Genomic DNA, 14,944 nt, shown 5'->3' with positions numbered 1-14,944 from the left:
TGTCCATCGACAGATGAATGGATAAAGAAGATGTGAAAAAAAAAAAAAAAAGATGTGGCACATATATACAATGGAGTATTACTCAGCCATAAAAAGAAACGAAATTGAGTATTTTGTAGTGAGGTGGATGGATCTAGAGTCTGTTATATGAGTGAAGTAATTCAGAAAGAGAAAAACAAATACCGTATGCTAACACATATACATGGAATCTAAAAAGAAAAAAAAAGTTATGTAGAACCTAGGGGCAGGACAGGAATAAAGACGCAGGTGTAGAGAATGGACTTGAGGACATAGGGAGGGGGAAGGGTAAGCTGGGACGAAGTGAGAGACTGGCATGGACTTATATATACTACGAAATGTAAAATAGACAGTTAGTGGGAAGCAGACACATAGCTCAGGGAGATCAGCTCAGTGCTTTGTGACCACCTAGAGGGGTGGGATAGAGAGGGTGGGAGGGAGATGCAAGAGGGAGGAGATATGGGGATATATGTATATGTATAGCTGATTCACTTTGTTATACAGCAGGAACTAACACACCATTGTAAAGCAATCATACTCCAATAAAAGTGTTAAAAAAAAAAAGACCCAATGCAGCCATAAATAAATAAACAAACAAACAAAAAAATTTTTTTTCAAGAAGGAAAGAAAACAGGTGAGGGGAACATGAAGGTTCTTTATGTTGTTCCATTTAATTTGTACATGTTTGAAATTTTCTATAATAAAAAGTATGTGTATTTGAATATTAAACTAAAACTGCTTTACTAAAGAAAAAATATTTTAGGGTCCTGAGAATAAAATAAGTCTAAAAATAAGATATGTAAGACCTTTATCAATAAAAATTTAAAAGATATTTAAAAAGACCTAAATAAATGGAGAACTATTCCATGCCATGATCATGGACAGTAAGACTCAGTATCCTAATGATATTATTCTCCCCACATTTATATATCCAATGCAATGCCAATCAAATTCTAAAGTCAGTACCCTAATGACATCAATTATGGTAGTGGTTGATACATTAAGGTACACTGACAAATTCAATACAATTTCAATCAAATTCTGATTGGAATTTTTTGTGGAATTTGACAAGTTGATTCTAAAATGTATGTGGAAGAGTTGTGGACCATAATGAAAAAGACTGAGTAATTTGAAAGTAAAAGAAAAACTTCTGAACCAGAGAGTCACCACAGACCAAGTCACTAACTGGAAGATATTTGCATACATTAATGAATAAATATTAGTATCAAAACTTTACAAAGAGTTCCTATAAATAAATAAGAAAAAGACCAACAATCCAAAAGAAAAATGGGCAAAGGATATAACAAGCTATATAATGTCCAATTAAGAGAAGATGTCTAGGATCATTCCTTATGAGGAGAAATGCAAATTAAACCATATCCCGACTGGCAAAATTTAAGTCTGATAATATCAAGTGTGGATGAGGATGTGGAACAAGGGGAAGTTTCATAAACCGTTGGCAGGAATATAACTGGTATAAGAATGATAAAGAACAATCCCGTAATTTCTAGTGAAGTTGAAAATGTGAATATTCTAAATTCCAGCAATTTGTCTTATAGGTACATAGTTTGAAGAAACTCTCCCACACATACACAAGGAGACAAACAATGATGTTTAACAAAATCTTGTTTGTAACAGGAAAGTACATAACTGAAAACAAATTAAATAGCAAGAGAATGGATAAAGAAGTCATGGTACATTCATATTATGGAATAAAGCAGTTAAATTGAACTAGAACAATGTATTATTGAAGATGATTACAGAAAAAAGCAAGTTGCAATAGCATTTATACAGATTAAAAACATGCAAAATAATATGGTATGTTGCTTATATATTTATATAGTAAGATAACAAAAACATGTAGGTACCATTATTTTGTACCAAAATTAGGGAAGAAGGAAAATGAAATTGAGAAGGAGTACACCTGGGGCTACATTTATAGGTCTGTAAGAATAGAGAACTAATGTAAATATGGCAAAATGTTAAGACATGAAAACTCATTTAGTGGGTACAATGGTATTTCTATTACCCTCTGCATTTCCTTGGTAGTTTGAAACATTTCATAATTTCTCATATAATAAAAATGATTGTTAATAAAAAAACTTAATTAAAATGCTAATTTTATGGTTTAAAATAAAAATAGAATTTATCTCCCTCACTCACCTGCCTCTCAGAAGTTCTTAGGAAAACTAGCTGTTGTAGTTATATTAGAACTTATTTTGAAATTTGGTTTTCATGTAAATCTAGATTTTAAATATATAGGGCTTATTTAATAATATATTTCCCATATAAATTCCACTATTCTATTGTTTCCTAATTTTAGATCCTAATATTTTGAAAATACATGACTGAAATTTGTTCTTCAAGACTCTACACATTGAATTCTTTAGCAACAAACACCAAGGAACTTCAGAAGTTTTTCTGTTACACTAAAATTTTGTGGTAAAAATTGAGCAATGCTTAAAACATCTGTTAGAACTTAGAAATATTTTATGTTAATTAGAGAATGTGAAGGAATATTATTTATTCAAAAATTAATTTTTGGAAATTAACATACACATTGTATTTGAGATCATAACCATAGAAAACAAACTGAATCAAGTATATCTTCTAGAATTACAAATATTACTTTTTACTTTACTAATCCCAAGGCCAGAATTTAAGGTTGAAACGAAAACATTACAGTAGTTATTGTATCTGAAAGTAACTCTGTTAAATATGGTTATGGATACTTACTAAAAATAAACTTTCCAGTATTAAAAAGAAAATTAGACATAAGCACCCAATACACTATCATTGCTCCAATAAGAGACACCAAGGAGCAAAGGAGACTTGACCACTGCCCAAAGGAGCCAAAATAATATCTGCAGACATCTGGATATTCCCAGGTAGTGGTATCCACTGATGCTAGATAAAATATAAAAGGGAAAGAATAAAATTAGATGTTAATCATATATTCCATATTCATAATTTGTGTTCCCCAAATTAAATCAAAACATTTAGCAAAAGATTATGGGTATTCCACCACCAGGTATTAGACCATATTATGAAATAATAGTAATTAAAACATTATATACAGCAGAAATTAACACAACATTGTAAATCAACTATACTTCAATTAAAAAAACAAAACAAAAAATTATAGAATACATAAAAAGAAATGTAGGTGAATGAAATAGTACAGGTAATCTGAGAAGTAGATTATAGTATCATAAAATTTTATAATTAATAAAACCAAGTGATAAACCAAGGCTAGAAAAAATCATCAATAAGGGACAGAAGACATTATCCAATATTTGGCATACTTAATAATAACATTTCTTGAGTCATACTTCACACCACATGCCAATTTAAATTTCAGATAATGAGGGAAGTGGGGAAGGGCAATAGAGTAGTAGAGGAATAAGAGTTACAAACTATATATTATGTATAAAGTAAGCTAATAGGATATATTGTGTAGTATGACGAATATGGCCAATATTTTATAATAACTAAATGGAATATAAATTTTAAAAATTGTGAATCACTATACTGTACACCTGTAACTTATATAATATTGTACATCAACTATACTTCAATTAAAAAAAATTTGAGACAACTGAGTTAATTTAAAAATTAAATAACAGAAAATTTAGATGACAATGTAAAAATAGCACCTGAAAGGTTATCCTTTTCTATCAACTGAAGAAATAGAAATTACAGTGGAAAAGATAGGCAGATATAAACAAACTAATATGATACAAAAGCCATTCAAATATTGAATAGGAAAGAAATTAACAAAAAATAACAGGTAAAGGGCTAACTGCTACCTCATATAAAGAATTTAGCATATCTATAAGAGCACCAAGGGACTTGTGGATAAATGGGAAAGGGATATGACTAAATAATACAATTAAGAGAAAATATGCCACTGCTTAGTAGAGACAGAATAAAACTGGAGGCAAAGCCTGGTCTGTTGATTCGCACTTGCTAAGATTCAATGAAATAATGTATGTCTATTTAGGTCCTAAACTAAAACAACCTAAAAAGGTATTTCCCTGATCTAAATTATAGAAATGACTGGAGGTAACGCATTGGTACAACTTTGAGAATTCACTACAAAGGACACATTGCTCACATTTTCATACTTAACAATTTCTTCTTTTAGGAGATTCCAACATTTAGATCTTTTGGTAGGGATAGGTCAAAACAAGTCACCATAAACTGATAAGAATCATAGAATTCTCAATTTAGTTCTAGCAAAGGCCTTATTTTTAAAATACAACTTTTTAAATGATTCTTATAAGGAAATTAGCACCAAAGTAAATGCACTCTGCAAAGAACCAGACTCTCAGAATTTCAAAGGCAGCCACTAAATTCATTAACATATCAGTTCAGTCAAATGCTATGAATTAGAGAAGTAAATCTTTAGGCAGAAAATAGTTAACACATTTGTGAAATGTACACATTAGTGATCTACCTCAGCATAAATTCTTAATACCCATATCACTCATCTGTTTTTACAGTGGCAAGTTCTTACATATGATAGTTCGTGATTTCACCACTCTGTAGCAGCAATAAAGTGTTAAAAGGCCCATCAGCATGATGACACACATTCCAGTAGTAAACCCAGCCTGTTTATAAAAATACAAAACAACATATATCATCATTTTAGAATAAATTTATATATAACCATATTGTTACCCTAAACAATTATGATTAAAAACCAGACAACTAATGTAAAATTAAATATAATCATCTAGGGACCTCCCTGGTGGTGCAGTGGTTAAAAATCTGCCTGCCAATGCAGGGGACACGGGTTCCATCCCTGGTCCAGGAAGATCCCACATGCTGCAGAGCAACTAAACCCATGCGCCACAGCTACTGAGCCCGCGCTGTAGAGCGCATAAGCCACAACTACTGAGCTCACGTGCCACAACTACTGAAGCCCGCGTGCTGCCACTACTGAAGTCTGCGCGCCTAGAGCCCGTGCTCCACAAGAGAAGCCACCGCAAATGAGAAGCCCGCGCACCGCAGCGAAGAGTAGCCTCCACTCGCCGCAAGTAAAGAAAGCCTGTGTGCAGCAACAAAGACCCAACTCAGCCAAAAAATAAATAAATAAAATTAAAATAAATAAATATAATCATCTATTTTCTTTAATAAATTTTATGTAGATTTATTAAAACCTGTATTGTAAAACTTAAAATACAAAGAGAAAAAAATTCTGGTAAAAAGTGTGCTGAAAATTATATTACCTGTTTTATGCCCCAAGGAATACTTAGTATAGATGTTCCCATCATGGTATTCCAAATCATAAAACTGAAAGTAGAGTAACAGCAGTAAAAATATGACGTTTGACTCTTCAAACATTTTAATTAAGACAAAAAATTAAAATAATCAATAACTTTTGTTTACAAAAAGTTTGTTATGCTCCAAAAAGTAGTTTTACTCACATGGTTACTAAACTGGTGTTTTTACCATATCCTTCGGTGTAACTTTGAAGTTTATAAGCAGAACCTAATGGACTATACACATAGCACTCTTCTGGAGCTGGAACTACATGATCTGGGGCAACCTGGTTAAAAAAAAAAAAGTACAGAAATGTTAGAACCAGTAAATGTGCAACAGAGGATATTTTCTATACAACAGAGTACCTGACTCTAGACACATTTCCAAATATCATGAACAATTAAATAGTGTGTATATCTGATTAATATAAAAATTATTTTTCAAATATAGCAGAAGATCTAAAGGAGCAAGAGTTTAAATACTATAAACAATAAACTGTTCATCTCAAATGAGAATGAATTCCTAGAGTATGCAATTGTCAAAATATTCTTCTCTTCATTTTCATGAGACAGGAGGAAGAAGAGCCAGCAAAGACCTAGATTAAGTAATTCTAGATGGAGGAGACTTGGGTCTGAAGTGAGGGAAATTTTAAGTATGAAGTGGTCACCAAACTCCTATGTGAAGGTGGTTTTAGCAAAGAGGCAGGTAGGGAACTCAAACTATAAAGAATTGAGGAGTCAATAGAAGGGAAAGAAAGGAATAATAAATATGGACTATTCTTCTAAATGCTTTGGTACCAGAAGAAAAAGGTGAGCTAAAGTGGCTTAAGGAAAAGGCAAAGCAAGGGTTCTTAAAGACAGAAGATGTAAGCAAAAGGGAAGGAGCCAATAGAGAGGTTGAAGACGTACACAGAAAGAACAATTGAATAGATATATATTTTTATACACATAGCTCCCACCTTACCCTGACACATTTCTTTCTAATTCTACCTCCCTATTTTGGAGGGGAAAAAAATATGGTTTCCTGATAGAATTCTGACCATCTCCCTGAGAATCGTCCTTTGAGAATATGTAGTCCTTACACATAATATTAAAGACGTAGGAGCTGACTGGTATAAATCAACAATCTTTTATATCAGTACTTACTATGTAAATCTACAACTCTGTGCTAGGTTTAGCATTCAAGTAAAAATAATATACAACCCCTAACTTCAAGAAGTTTAAATACCAGTTGGAACACATGTGAAACAATTAGAAAACGCTATAAGAATAAAAATTAAGTGTTCAACTCGAACACAGGAATGACAATAATAATGATAACAACAACAATGGGGACTAGAATAGTTGGGAAACACCTCAAGAAAGTGGAGCATTAGGACTCAGCAGGTAGACAGGATACGAATTGGTGCAAAAAGAAAAAATATCAAATCCTTCTCTCTTTATGCATATGATTGGTGGTGTCTTGCGGGCAAAGAATGTCTTGAATGCCATGCCTGGTGTGGCTTTGGAAACAACTATTTCCTATAGATACAAAAGCATATATGGAAATAGGTCTGCTGCCTTCTCTTTACCCTCAGTCCTCTTGGGTCTGAGTTCTGCTGTCTTCCACTATGGAGTAAAAAGAAAAAAGGGGCAGGACCATGTCTGTATCAGGCAGCAGATAAACCATGATATCTAGCAGAGCAAGTTCAGAAAAAGTGAAAATCAAAAGTTATCAGGGATAGGATTAGAAGCTACAGGATAAGAAATTATTAGGAGAGACAGAAAAATTGGAAGATTGGATCCCATACTCTCATCAGTGGTCTAGGACAGTGCTTTTCAAACTTGAATGTTCTTGTGATTCACACAGAGAATTTGTTAAAATACAGATTTTGATTCAGTAGATCTGGAGCAAGGACTGAGATTCTGCCCTTTTAACAAGCTCTCAGTGATGCTGATATTGCTGGCCTGTGCAGGTCACACTTTTATTAGCAAGCATCTATGAGATGTCAGCAGCCAAATAATTTACTACCCTTCCCCAATTTAGAGTAAAAATATTAACGTAAGTGGGGAAATTTTCAGAAATAAAAAGGTGTAACTGTGTAAAGACCTGACACCTGTGGTTTCATATTACTCTTCCCTAAAAGGTCTTTTAGGAAAAATAACTTTGGGATTCTCAGAAAATGAGCATGGATGTATACACACAATCATTAAAAATGGTCATATTATTAATTTTAGATCCCTGTTTATATACTTTGATTAACTAGACTCATCTCACTGTCAGTTAACAAAAGGGATTCAACTTGGTGTACAATGCTGACTTAATTTCCAGGCAAACAACATACACTCAGACCTAGACTGGCCCAGTTGGTATCTCTGAAGTTTGCTTCCATAAGTACAGTCTCTAGGAGGTCTGAACTAGACCCAGAGATATTGGATTACTTCTACTCCCCAGAAGGCTTAGATAATTCTGACATGGAACTAAGACTTTATCACAACTATTGATGTAAAGACCTAGGGGAAGAAAAAGTGAAAAAATTGGGGAAAAAAATTATCCCACCCAGAATATTTTGGAAGTCCCTACTATGATGACACAGAAGGAGATCTTAATAATTCACAAGGCTTAAAATGAGATATCTGTGTTCAAGTGACTAGCCCAGTCCTTGCTCCTCAGTAAACATTTAGAGTGTTGAATTCCCTTCTCCCTTTTTATTATTACCTATAAAAAATCATTATTTTTTTCTCAGAATGCTTCATTTTTCTTTCAACTTTCAAATTTCTGAATATCGTCAATTCTTATAAGAAATGAAATTACTTACATATTTTTGATTCTAAGATAATAACAGATTTTGTAAGATCAAGAGTCAACAAACCATAGCCCATGGGCCAAATCTAGCCTTCAACCTTATTTTAACAGCCCCTTTGGTAAGGGGCTGTTTAAATGATTATAAAACAAAAGTAGAGAAGAATATGCAACAGCAGGTGGCCCACAAAGCTTAAAATGTTTAGTATCTGCTCTTTGACCCTGCTTTTTGATCTATAAAAGGACATTACCAAATAGGAAAAAAATATATGTATGTATATATTTCAGTTTCTCACTCCTGTAGAAAATTTCTATAAACATTTTTCCCTTGTAGCTTCAAACTTAAAAATTGAATAGACTAACCAGAACTTGTTATTATTTATGTTATTAATCAATGACCTAAACTACTTCAACAGTTTATCCTCCTCAAAGCTTTTAGGATTATGGATTAGCAGAATTTTAATCCAACAAATCTCTAGGCTGTTGTCAACATAGAGAGATTGTTTCAAATCTCTCTATGCCAGGCTAATAGGAATGAACTAGCCTGAGATGTAAGACGTATTAATTAATATCTTTGACTTTCCATGATGCTGTCCTTGGAATATGGCCAGCAAAAAGTTCAACTACTGGGAGCTGCCGTGGCTTATGTTGTTCAGTTCATTTCAACTTAAGCTTAGACAATTAGCAATGCTTTGCCCCTTACCAGTGCCTTGTCTGCAGGAGCAGTGAGCCGGCTGTAGTAATGAATCCTCTTGTTCATTGCAGAGGCATGGTCACTAACCCTCTGAATGACATCATTCACAGTGACGATGTTTGTGGGCTCTATATAGAAAGGCCTAGAGAAGGGAATATACACTTGACAAAGAACGTTCAGGCAGAAATTCTGGAAGTCAGCCATTGAAGAAAATAACTTCTTGTCCTCCATTAGAAATGGGATGTACCAAGGCAAGGCATTCACTTCTCACTTTTGGTGGGAAAAGAAAATGTCACAAGAGAAGTATTATCCAATCCACAGAATAAAGCTTTTGTTTCATAATGCTATTACTTTAAACACACTTTTTTAAACTTAAGGAATTTTGCAATAGAGGAGACATAACGGAAAGACTTTCAATCAGTTATTAAAAAGAAATATAGCAGCTGGCAGTTTTCAACAATGAAACTCAGACAGACACGGCTTTGAATGTTCTCTCAAAAAGCATCTGGCACTGAATCAGAGAAATTACAGACAAAAATGTTCCTCTAGTTAAGAGTCTCTACTCCTTCTTTACGGGCCAAAGTTACTTCTTATGATAAATACAATTCCTATTTGTTGGTTCATGTACTAAGGATTAGTGATCTCAACCACCTCCCTTATGAAACTTATCCAAAATACTATCAAATAGAACATCAAGATACTAGAGATATTTTGTCTCATTCTACTTTTCTTAGATTTCAGTAACATACCATTATGTTACTATTTATACGTATGCTTTCTCCTCATAACTATGTCCCAATCAACTGCAGATTATGGTTTTCAATAATCATTTTCAGTCATTAACCCATTCAGTTCCTTATTGAAACTCCCTCCATTTGCTTTCTTTCCATTAATAAACTACCCAAAATGGAAAGATCTGGCACAAGCTCATGAAATGACTGCATTCCTCAGATCCCCTGAAGTCACAAATGACACTGTCTCCCAAATTGTATATAATTTGCTATTTCAGATTATACACAGATCCAAATAAGAAAGGGGAAAGAAGCCAGGAGGTTTATCACTGGTTCCACATAAGTCTTCTACATTTACAGTTCTGAAATAAGCTTAAAAGTTATTAAAGTATGGTAACCATTTTTGGAGACACTGTTAATCTAATCTTGTGGGAAGCACTTGAAAAACCAAGTGACTAGAATTTTAGTTTATGCTATTTTTCCAAATAACTCTGTGATATTAGAGAAATTAAATTTAGCCTAGTCTCTCTAGTTAGCATACAGAATCTTTGAATCTTTCTTTTATTATTTACTCTCCATCACAGCATCTAAATTTGGTGGGTACTTTCTAGTTCAATCCAACAAATATCTAAGAGCACTTACTAGAGCAAGTATGTGGATACAGAGATCAACATGACATACTACCTATAGTAAGCATATAACTGCTAAATGAATTCATTGGTATCAAAAAATCTCAAGGGGATACAATGAAAACGAAAGGGTCGGAGGCCAAATAAACTATCCCTACTTATAAATTTAGTAGGCTGAGATAACTATCTCGCCTTCCAAAGCATTAATGTGTTCTAAATAATTTACATCTCTACTGTAACACTCAGTAGTACTAAAAAGCAATGTAAAAATATTTATGTCTGGGAGACAGTGTGGGGTCACACTCTACAGGGCATTCTCTTCTTGTTTTATAAGTATGATATCCGACAAAATTAAAGCTACAGCTTTAATGCCAACATAAAGCAGAGATTTAAGCTAATCAAGGATTACTAGTAGAGACTAACAAGTATGATATTGATAGAAAGAGTTGTAGATGTTCTACTTGTAGCTTATTATCTGAAAATTCAATGGTATTAATATCAAGCACTAAGTTGGCTTGAAGGCCTGTTGAAAAGCAGTCCAGGAAGAGCTACATTACTTGGCTCCTGGCCTCTTACAGAAGTGTTAACTGTACCAGTTTAGTTGGCTTGGGTACTCAGAGAGCAGAATGACTCTGAAAGTTTTTCTTTTCCAACAGTTTTCATCAAGATGCTGAGTGCCTGTTCAAACAAATATTTTGGAATCTTTTCAATGCAGATTCTTTAAAAAAATATACAACCCAGCATATTTTAACTGAATTATTAGAAACATATGCTTAAAGCTTCATCTGAGAAAGCAAAAATATAAATTATATTTCTAAATTGAACTTTAGTTGGATCTGAAAACACTTTTAAACACTTTTAAAACTATACAGAGGACAATATTCAGAATAAAACATTTTTTGAAACTTGGGCTTTTTCTTTTGAACACAGTTTCACATGAGTGCTCCCTATCAATGTTACTTCCCATTTGAAATGTAGCTCAACTGTGCCACACTGAAAATAAATCATAATATTTTATGTAGAGGTTATATTTGTCTCACCTTAAAAATATTTATGGTCATGCTACAGAAAAAAAATGCTTTTAACGTTCAGCAAAATTTAAAAAAATATTTTAAAATGTGACTCAAAACCCTTTATTTTCATTTAATACACTTATAAACAAAGAAACCTTATTTCTACCTAACACCTTTTCTAGGTTCCACTCCTTAAATTCCTTAAAAGTTTTTGGCTTTTAAATCTGTCTCCACCCTTCTACTGACGAGTTATGCTTCTCTGAAGTTTAATAACAATTCCATGACTCTTAAGAAGGTTCATACTCAATATGAAGACCCTTCATTTAAAACTATTCCTTTAGGGCTTCCCTGGTGGGGCAGTGGTTAAGAATCTGCCTGCCAATGCAGGGGACACGGGTTTGAGCCCTGGTCCGGGAAGATCCCACATGCGGCGGGGCAACTAAGCCCATGTGCCACAACTACTGAGCTGGCGCTCTAGAGCCCTCGAGCCACAACTGCTGAGCCCATGTGCCACAACTACTGAAGTCCACACATCTAGAGCCCGTGCTCCACAACAAGAGAAGCCATGTTAATGAGAGGCCTGCCCACTGCAACAAAGAGTAGCCCCCGCTTGCCGCAACTAAAAAGAAAGCCTGCACACAGCAACGAAGACCCAACGTAGCCAAAAATAAATAAATTAATAAATTAAAAAAGAAACAAACTATTGCTTTATTCACATTTCTATGGAAGCTGCAACTCTCAAACACCTGCCAGATTGGAGTAGTTTGCTAGAAAATGAAAAGGGAATCAAGTATTCAAAACATCTTATACAAATAAACATTCAAAATAATGAACCCACTGTACTTGTATCTACCTGCTTGGTAGAACACTATGTCTGCCAGGCAGCTTTTCAATAAACAAGACCGAAAAGAAGTTAATCAAGCCATTGTACCTAGATATTTATTGCTACAAAAAAAATATTGGTAACTTCTGGCTTGCCGACATGTTTCTTGCTTCCTCTGATGCCTAAATAACACCCTCTTTCACAAAAACCCTGCTCTACACTCCAACTTCACTGTCTCCAAAGGCTAAGCCTGTATAAGCTCTTCTCTATTATGGCTAATTAATTTATTGGTTCTCTAGTTTATTAAATATTGTTTAAGTGCCAACCAAGTATTCAGCACTGTGCTAAATGTTAAATGATGAATAGGACATAGAACCTCAAGGATCATAATCTACTGGAGGAGATACATAAGTAAGCAATTCCAATCCAGAAAGAAAAATAGAAAAAGAGAGAAAGTGCTTATGAGCAATAATGGGAGTAAGAAGATTGTGTGATGCTGGGTATGTGTACAGTACATAGAAGGGGAAACTAAACCACGTCTGGCAGACCACTGAGGAAGCTATTGTTGAGGTGAATTCTAAAAGATATAAAGGAGTTAATCAGGGATGGGGAAGAGGAGGAAAGAAATAGTGCTTCAAAGAATGGAAAAGCATGTAGAAAGAACCCAGAAAATGAGCACAATATATTTTTTAAAACTATAAGTAGTGAGAAAAGAAGTAGTAAGAGATGAGGTAAACCTGGGTTAGTACATGGAGGACTTCACATGCCAACAAAGACATAATCCTAAAGGGAAGAACTCTGTCTCCTTTGCTGATTCCTTCTCAAACCCCCAACCCTTAAATGTCAGAGTAACCCGGAGTTTAATCCAGACATTTTCTCTTCTCTGTCTACACTCAATCTCTTGGTGGATTTATCTAGTTACATAATTTTAAATATCATGTGTACGCTGATGGCACTCAAACTATTATCTTCAGTCTGAACTCCTGATTCATGTATCAAACTGCTCTCTGCTACCTCTCCCCAACCCCACCTCTAGGACTTCATTGTTTACCACACTAACCACAGTAGTTTCCTCACCATTCCCGACACACCGCAAGCATGTACCTACTTTAGGACCTTAGTTAATAATTTCAGGTATAAACAAAGGCTCTGAAGCCCTCTTCCTTAAATATTTTCATGGCTTGCTTTTTTACTTCTTTCAAGTCCTTCCTCAAGGTCCCCTTTCTCAATGAGGCATTTGGCTATCCTTGTCACCATACCTAAAATTTCAACCCCTCTTCTCTATCCTTGTCATTTCCTATGCACCATCTCTGCTTTTCTACCTTACTTTTTCTCTTTAGCATTTATACTACCTAGCATAATACATACTTCTTATTTATTATTGATTACCTCCAGTAAATATAAGTTTCATGAGGGCAGGGATTTTTGTCAATTTGGCCACTACTATATTCCCAGGGGCTAGAATAGTATCTGGCATATCGTAGGAGCTCAATAAAATGTGGTGAATAAATGTATTTTGAAATAATTTTAGACTCATACAAAAGTTGAAAAAATAGTACAAAGAGCTCCCATATATACTTCACGCAGGTTCCCCCCAATGATGACATCTTATATAACCACAGTATGATCATCAAAACTTGTATTGCTTTTATAATCAGAAAAAAAGTTAATAAAAAATTATAAGGATAATGCTTTTAACTTTTCTTTAGTTTAAAAAATTTTTAAATAAAATCTGGGGGAGAAATGAGAGGCAATAATCAAAAGTATCAAATGCTATAAAAAATGAAAAGCAGCAACCTATAAGAAAATCAATTTATTGTGGTATCCTCAAGCAAATTAAAGACTTTTTCAGGGTTAGAAAATGACTGTCAAGTGCTACTGCTAAGTCAAATGAGATGCGGACTAGTCGATGAAATGACCACTAGTAACCTGCATTGAGCAGTTTCAGTGGAGTGGTTAGAACAAAAGCTTGTCTGGGGCTTCCCTGGTGGCGCAGTGGTTGAGAGTCCGCCTGCCAATGCAGGGGACACGGGTTCGTGACCCAGTCCGGGAAGATCCCACATGCCGTTGAGCCTGCGCTCTGCAACGGGAGAGGCCACAACAATGAGAGGCCGCGTACCACAAAAAAAAAAAAAAGCTTGTCTGAACTGGGTTCAAGAGGAAAATGTGGTATGGCGAGCACAAATAATCCTGGCAAGGAATTTTCCATAAAAAGGAAAGAGAGCAATGAAATGGTAGCTGAAGAAGTAAGTGTAAATACTATAGGAAATATTTTAAAAGAATAAAAAATATAAAAATCACCTATAATCCCACAACCGGTAATCATTAATAACATTTTACCAACCTCAATCTCTTGGAAAAAAATAGAATGAGATACCACTATATGTTCATCAGAATGGTGAAAATTTAACAATCTCGCAATATGAAGCACGAGTAGGAGGTAGAGCAATGGAAACTCTAGTGGGAATGTAAGTTGGTATAATCCCTATGGAAAACAGTCTGGCGCTATCCAGTGAAGTTGAATATACACATACACTACCGCCAAGCAAATCCACTCCCAGGTATATATCATAGAAAAGTTCTTGCATATGTATACCAGGAGACACATATATTAATGTTTACAGAAGCATTCTTTGTAAGAGCCCCACACTGGAAACATCCCATATGTTCTAAAGTAGAATGGATAAATAAACTGCAGATACTTACAGAATAAAATGCTAGAAACCACTGGCAATGAAAGTAGAGTTACATACAACTTGGATGAAAATTATAATGCTAAACAAAAGTCACAAAAGAATACATACAGTGTGATCTCATTTACATGAGATGCAAAAACAGGTAAAGCTGAATTCAGTATTTAGGGATACACAGACAATAAATTATAAAGAAAAGTAGGAAAATGATCACACAAATGTCATGAGAGTGATCACCTGTAGGGAGGAAGAGGGATGTGCTTGGTGAAGGACACATGGGGAACTTCTGAGGTG

At 34.5% G+C, this 14,944-nt stretch overlaps 1 protein-coding gene across 25 annotated transcripts in view; it reads right to left on the bottom strand.

Moving 5' to 3' along the window:
• The window catches only part of SLC38A9 (solute carrier family 38 member 9), a 137,478-nt gene that overhangs the window by 86,026 nt on the left and 36,508 nt on the right, over positions 1-14,944 (bottom strand). For 24 of the 25 annotated variants that reach the window (XR_004486147.2, XR_007476420.1, XR_007476421.1 and 21 more), the window contains 5 exons: positions 8,771-8,903; positions 5,451-5,572; positions 5,253-5,316; positions 4,538-4,631; positions 2,755-2,925 (listed from right to left, as the gene is read on the bottom strand). Coding sequence is in view for 7 of the 25 variants with exons in the window: in XM_004275147.4 (XP_004275195.1) it covers positions 2,755-2,925; positions 4,538-4,631; positions 5,253-5,316; positions 5,451-5,572; positions 8,771-8,903 (584 nt within the window). In the remaining 18 variants the exon portion in view is untranslated. Of the gene's footprint in view, positions 1-2,754; positions 2,926-4,537; positions 4,632-5,252; positions 5,317-5,450; positions 5,573-8,770; positions 9,032-14,944 lie in introns of all 25 variants that reach the window. The other variant, XM_033437862.2, reaches the window with a different exon arrangement.

Source organism: Orcinus orca, chromosome 3 (genome assembly GCF_937001465.1).
Source record: "Orcinus orca chromosome 3, mOrcOrc1.1, whole genome shotgun sequence".
Taxonomy (NCBI): Eukaryota; Metazoa; Chordata; class Mammalia; order Artiodactyla; family Delphinidae; genus Orcinus; species Orcinus orca.
Note: the sequence above shows the minus strand (reverse complement) of the source record. Positions and strands in the feature narration are given on the sequence as shown.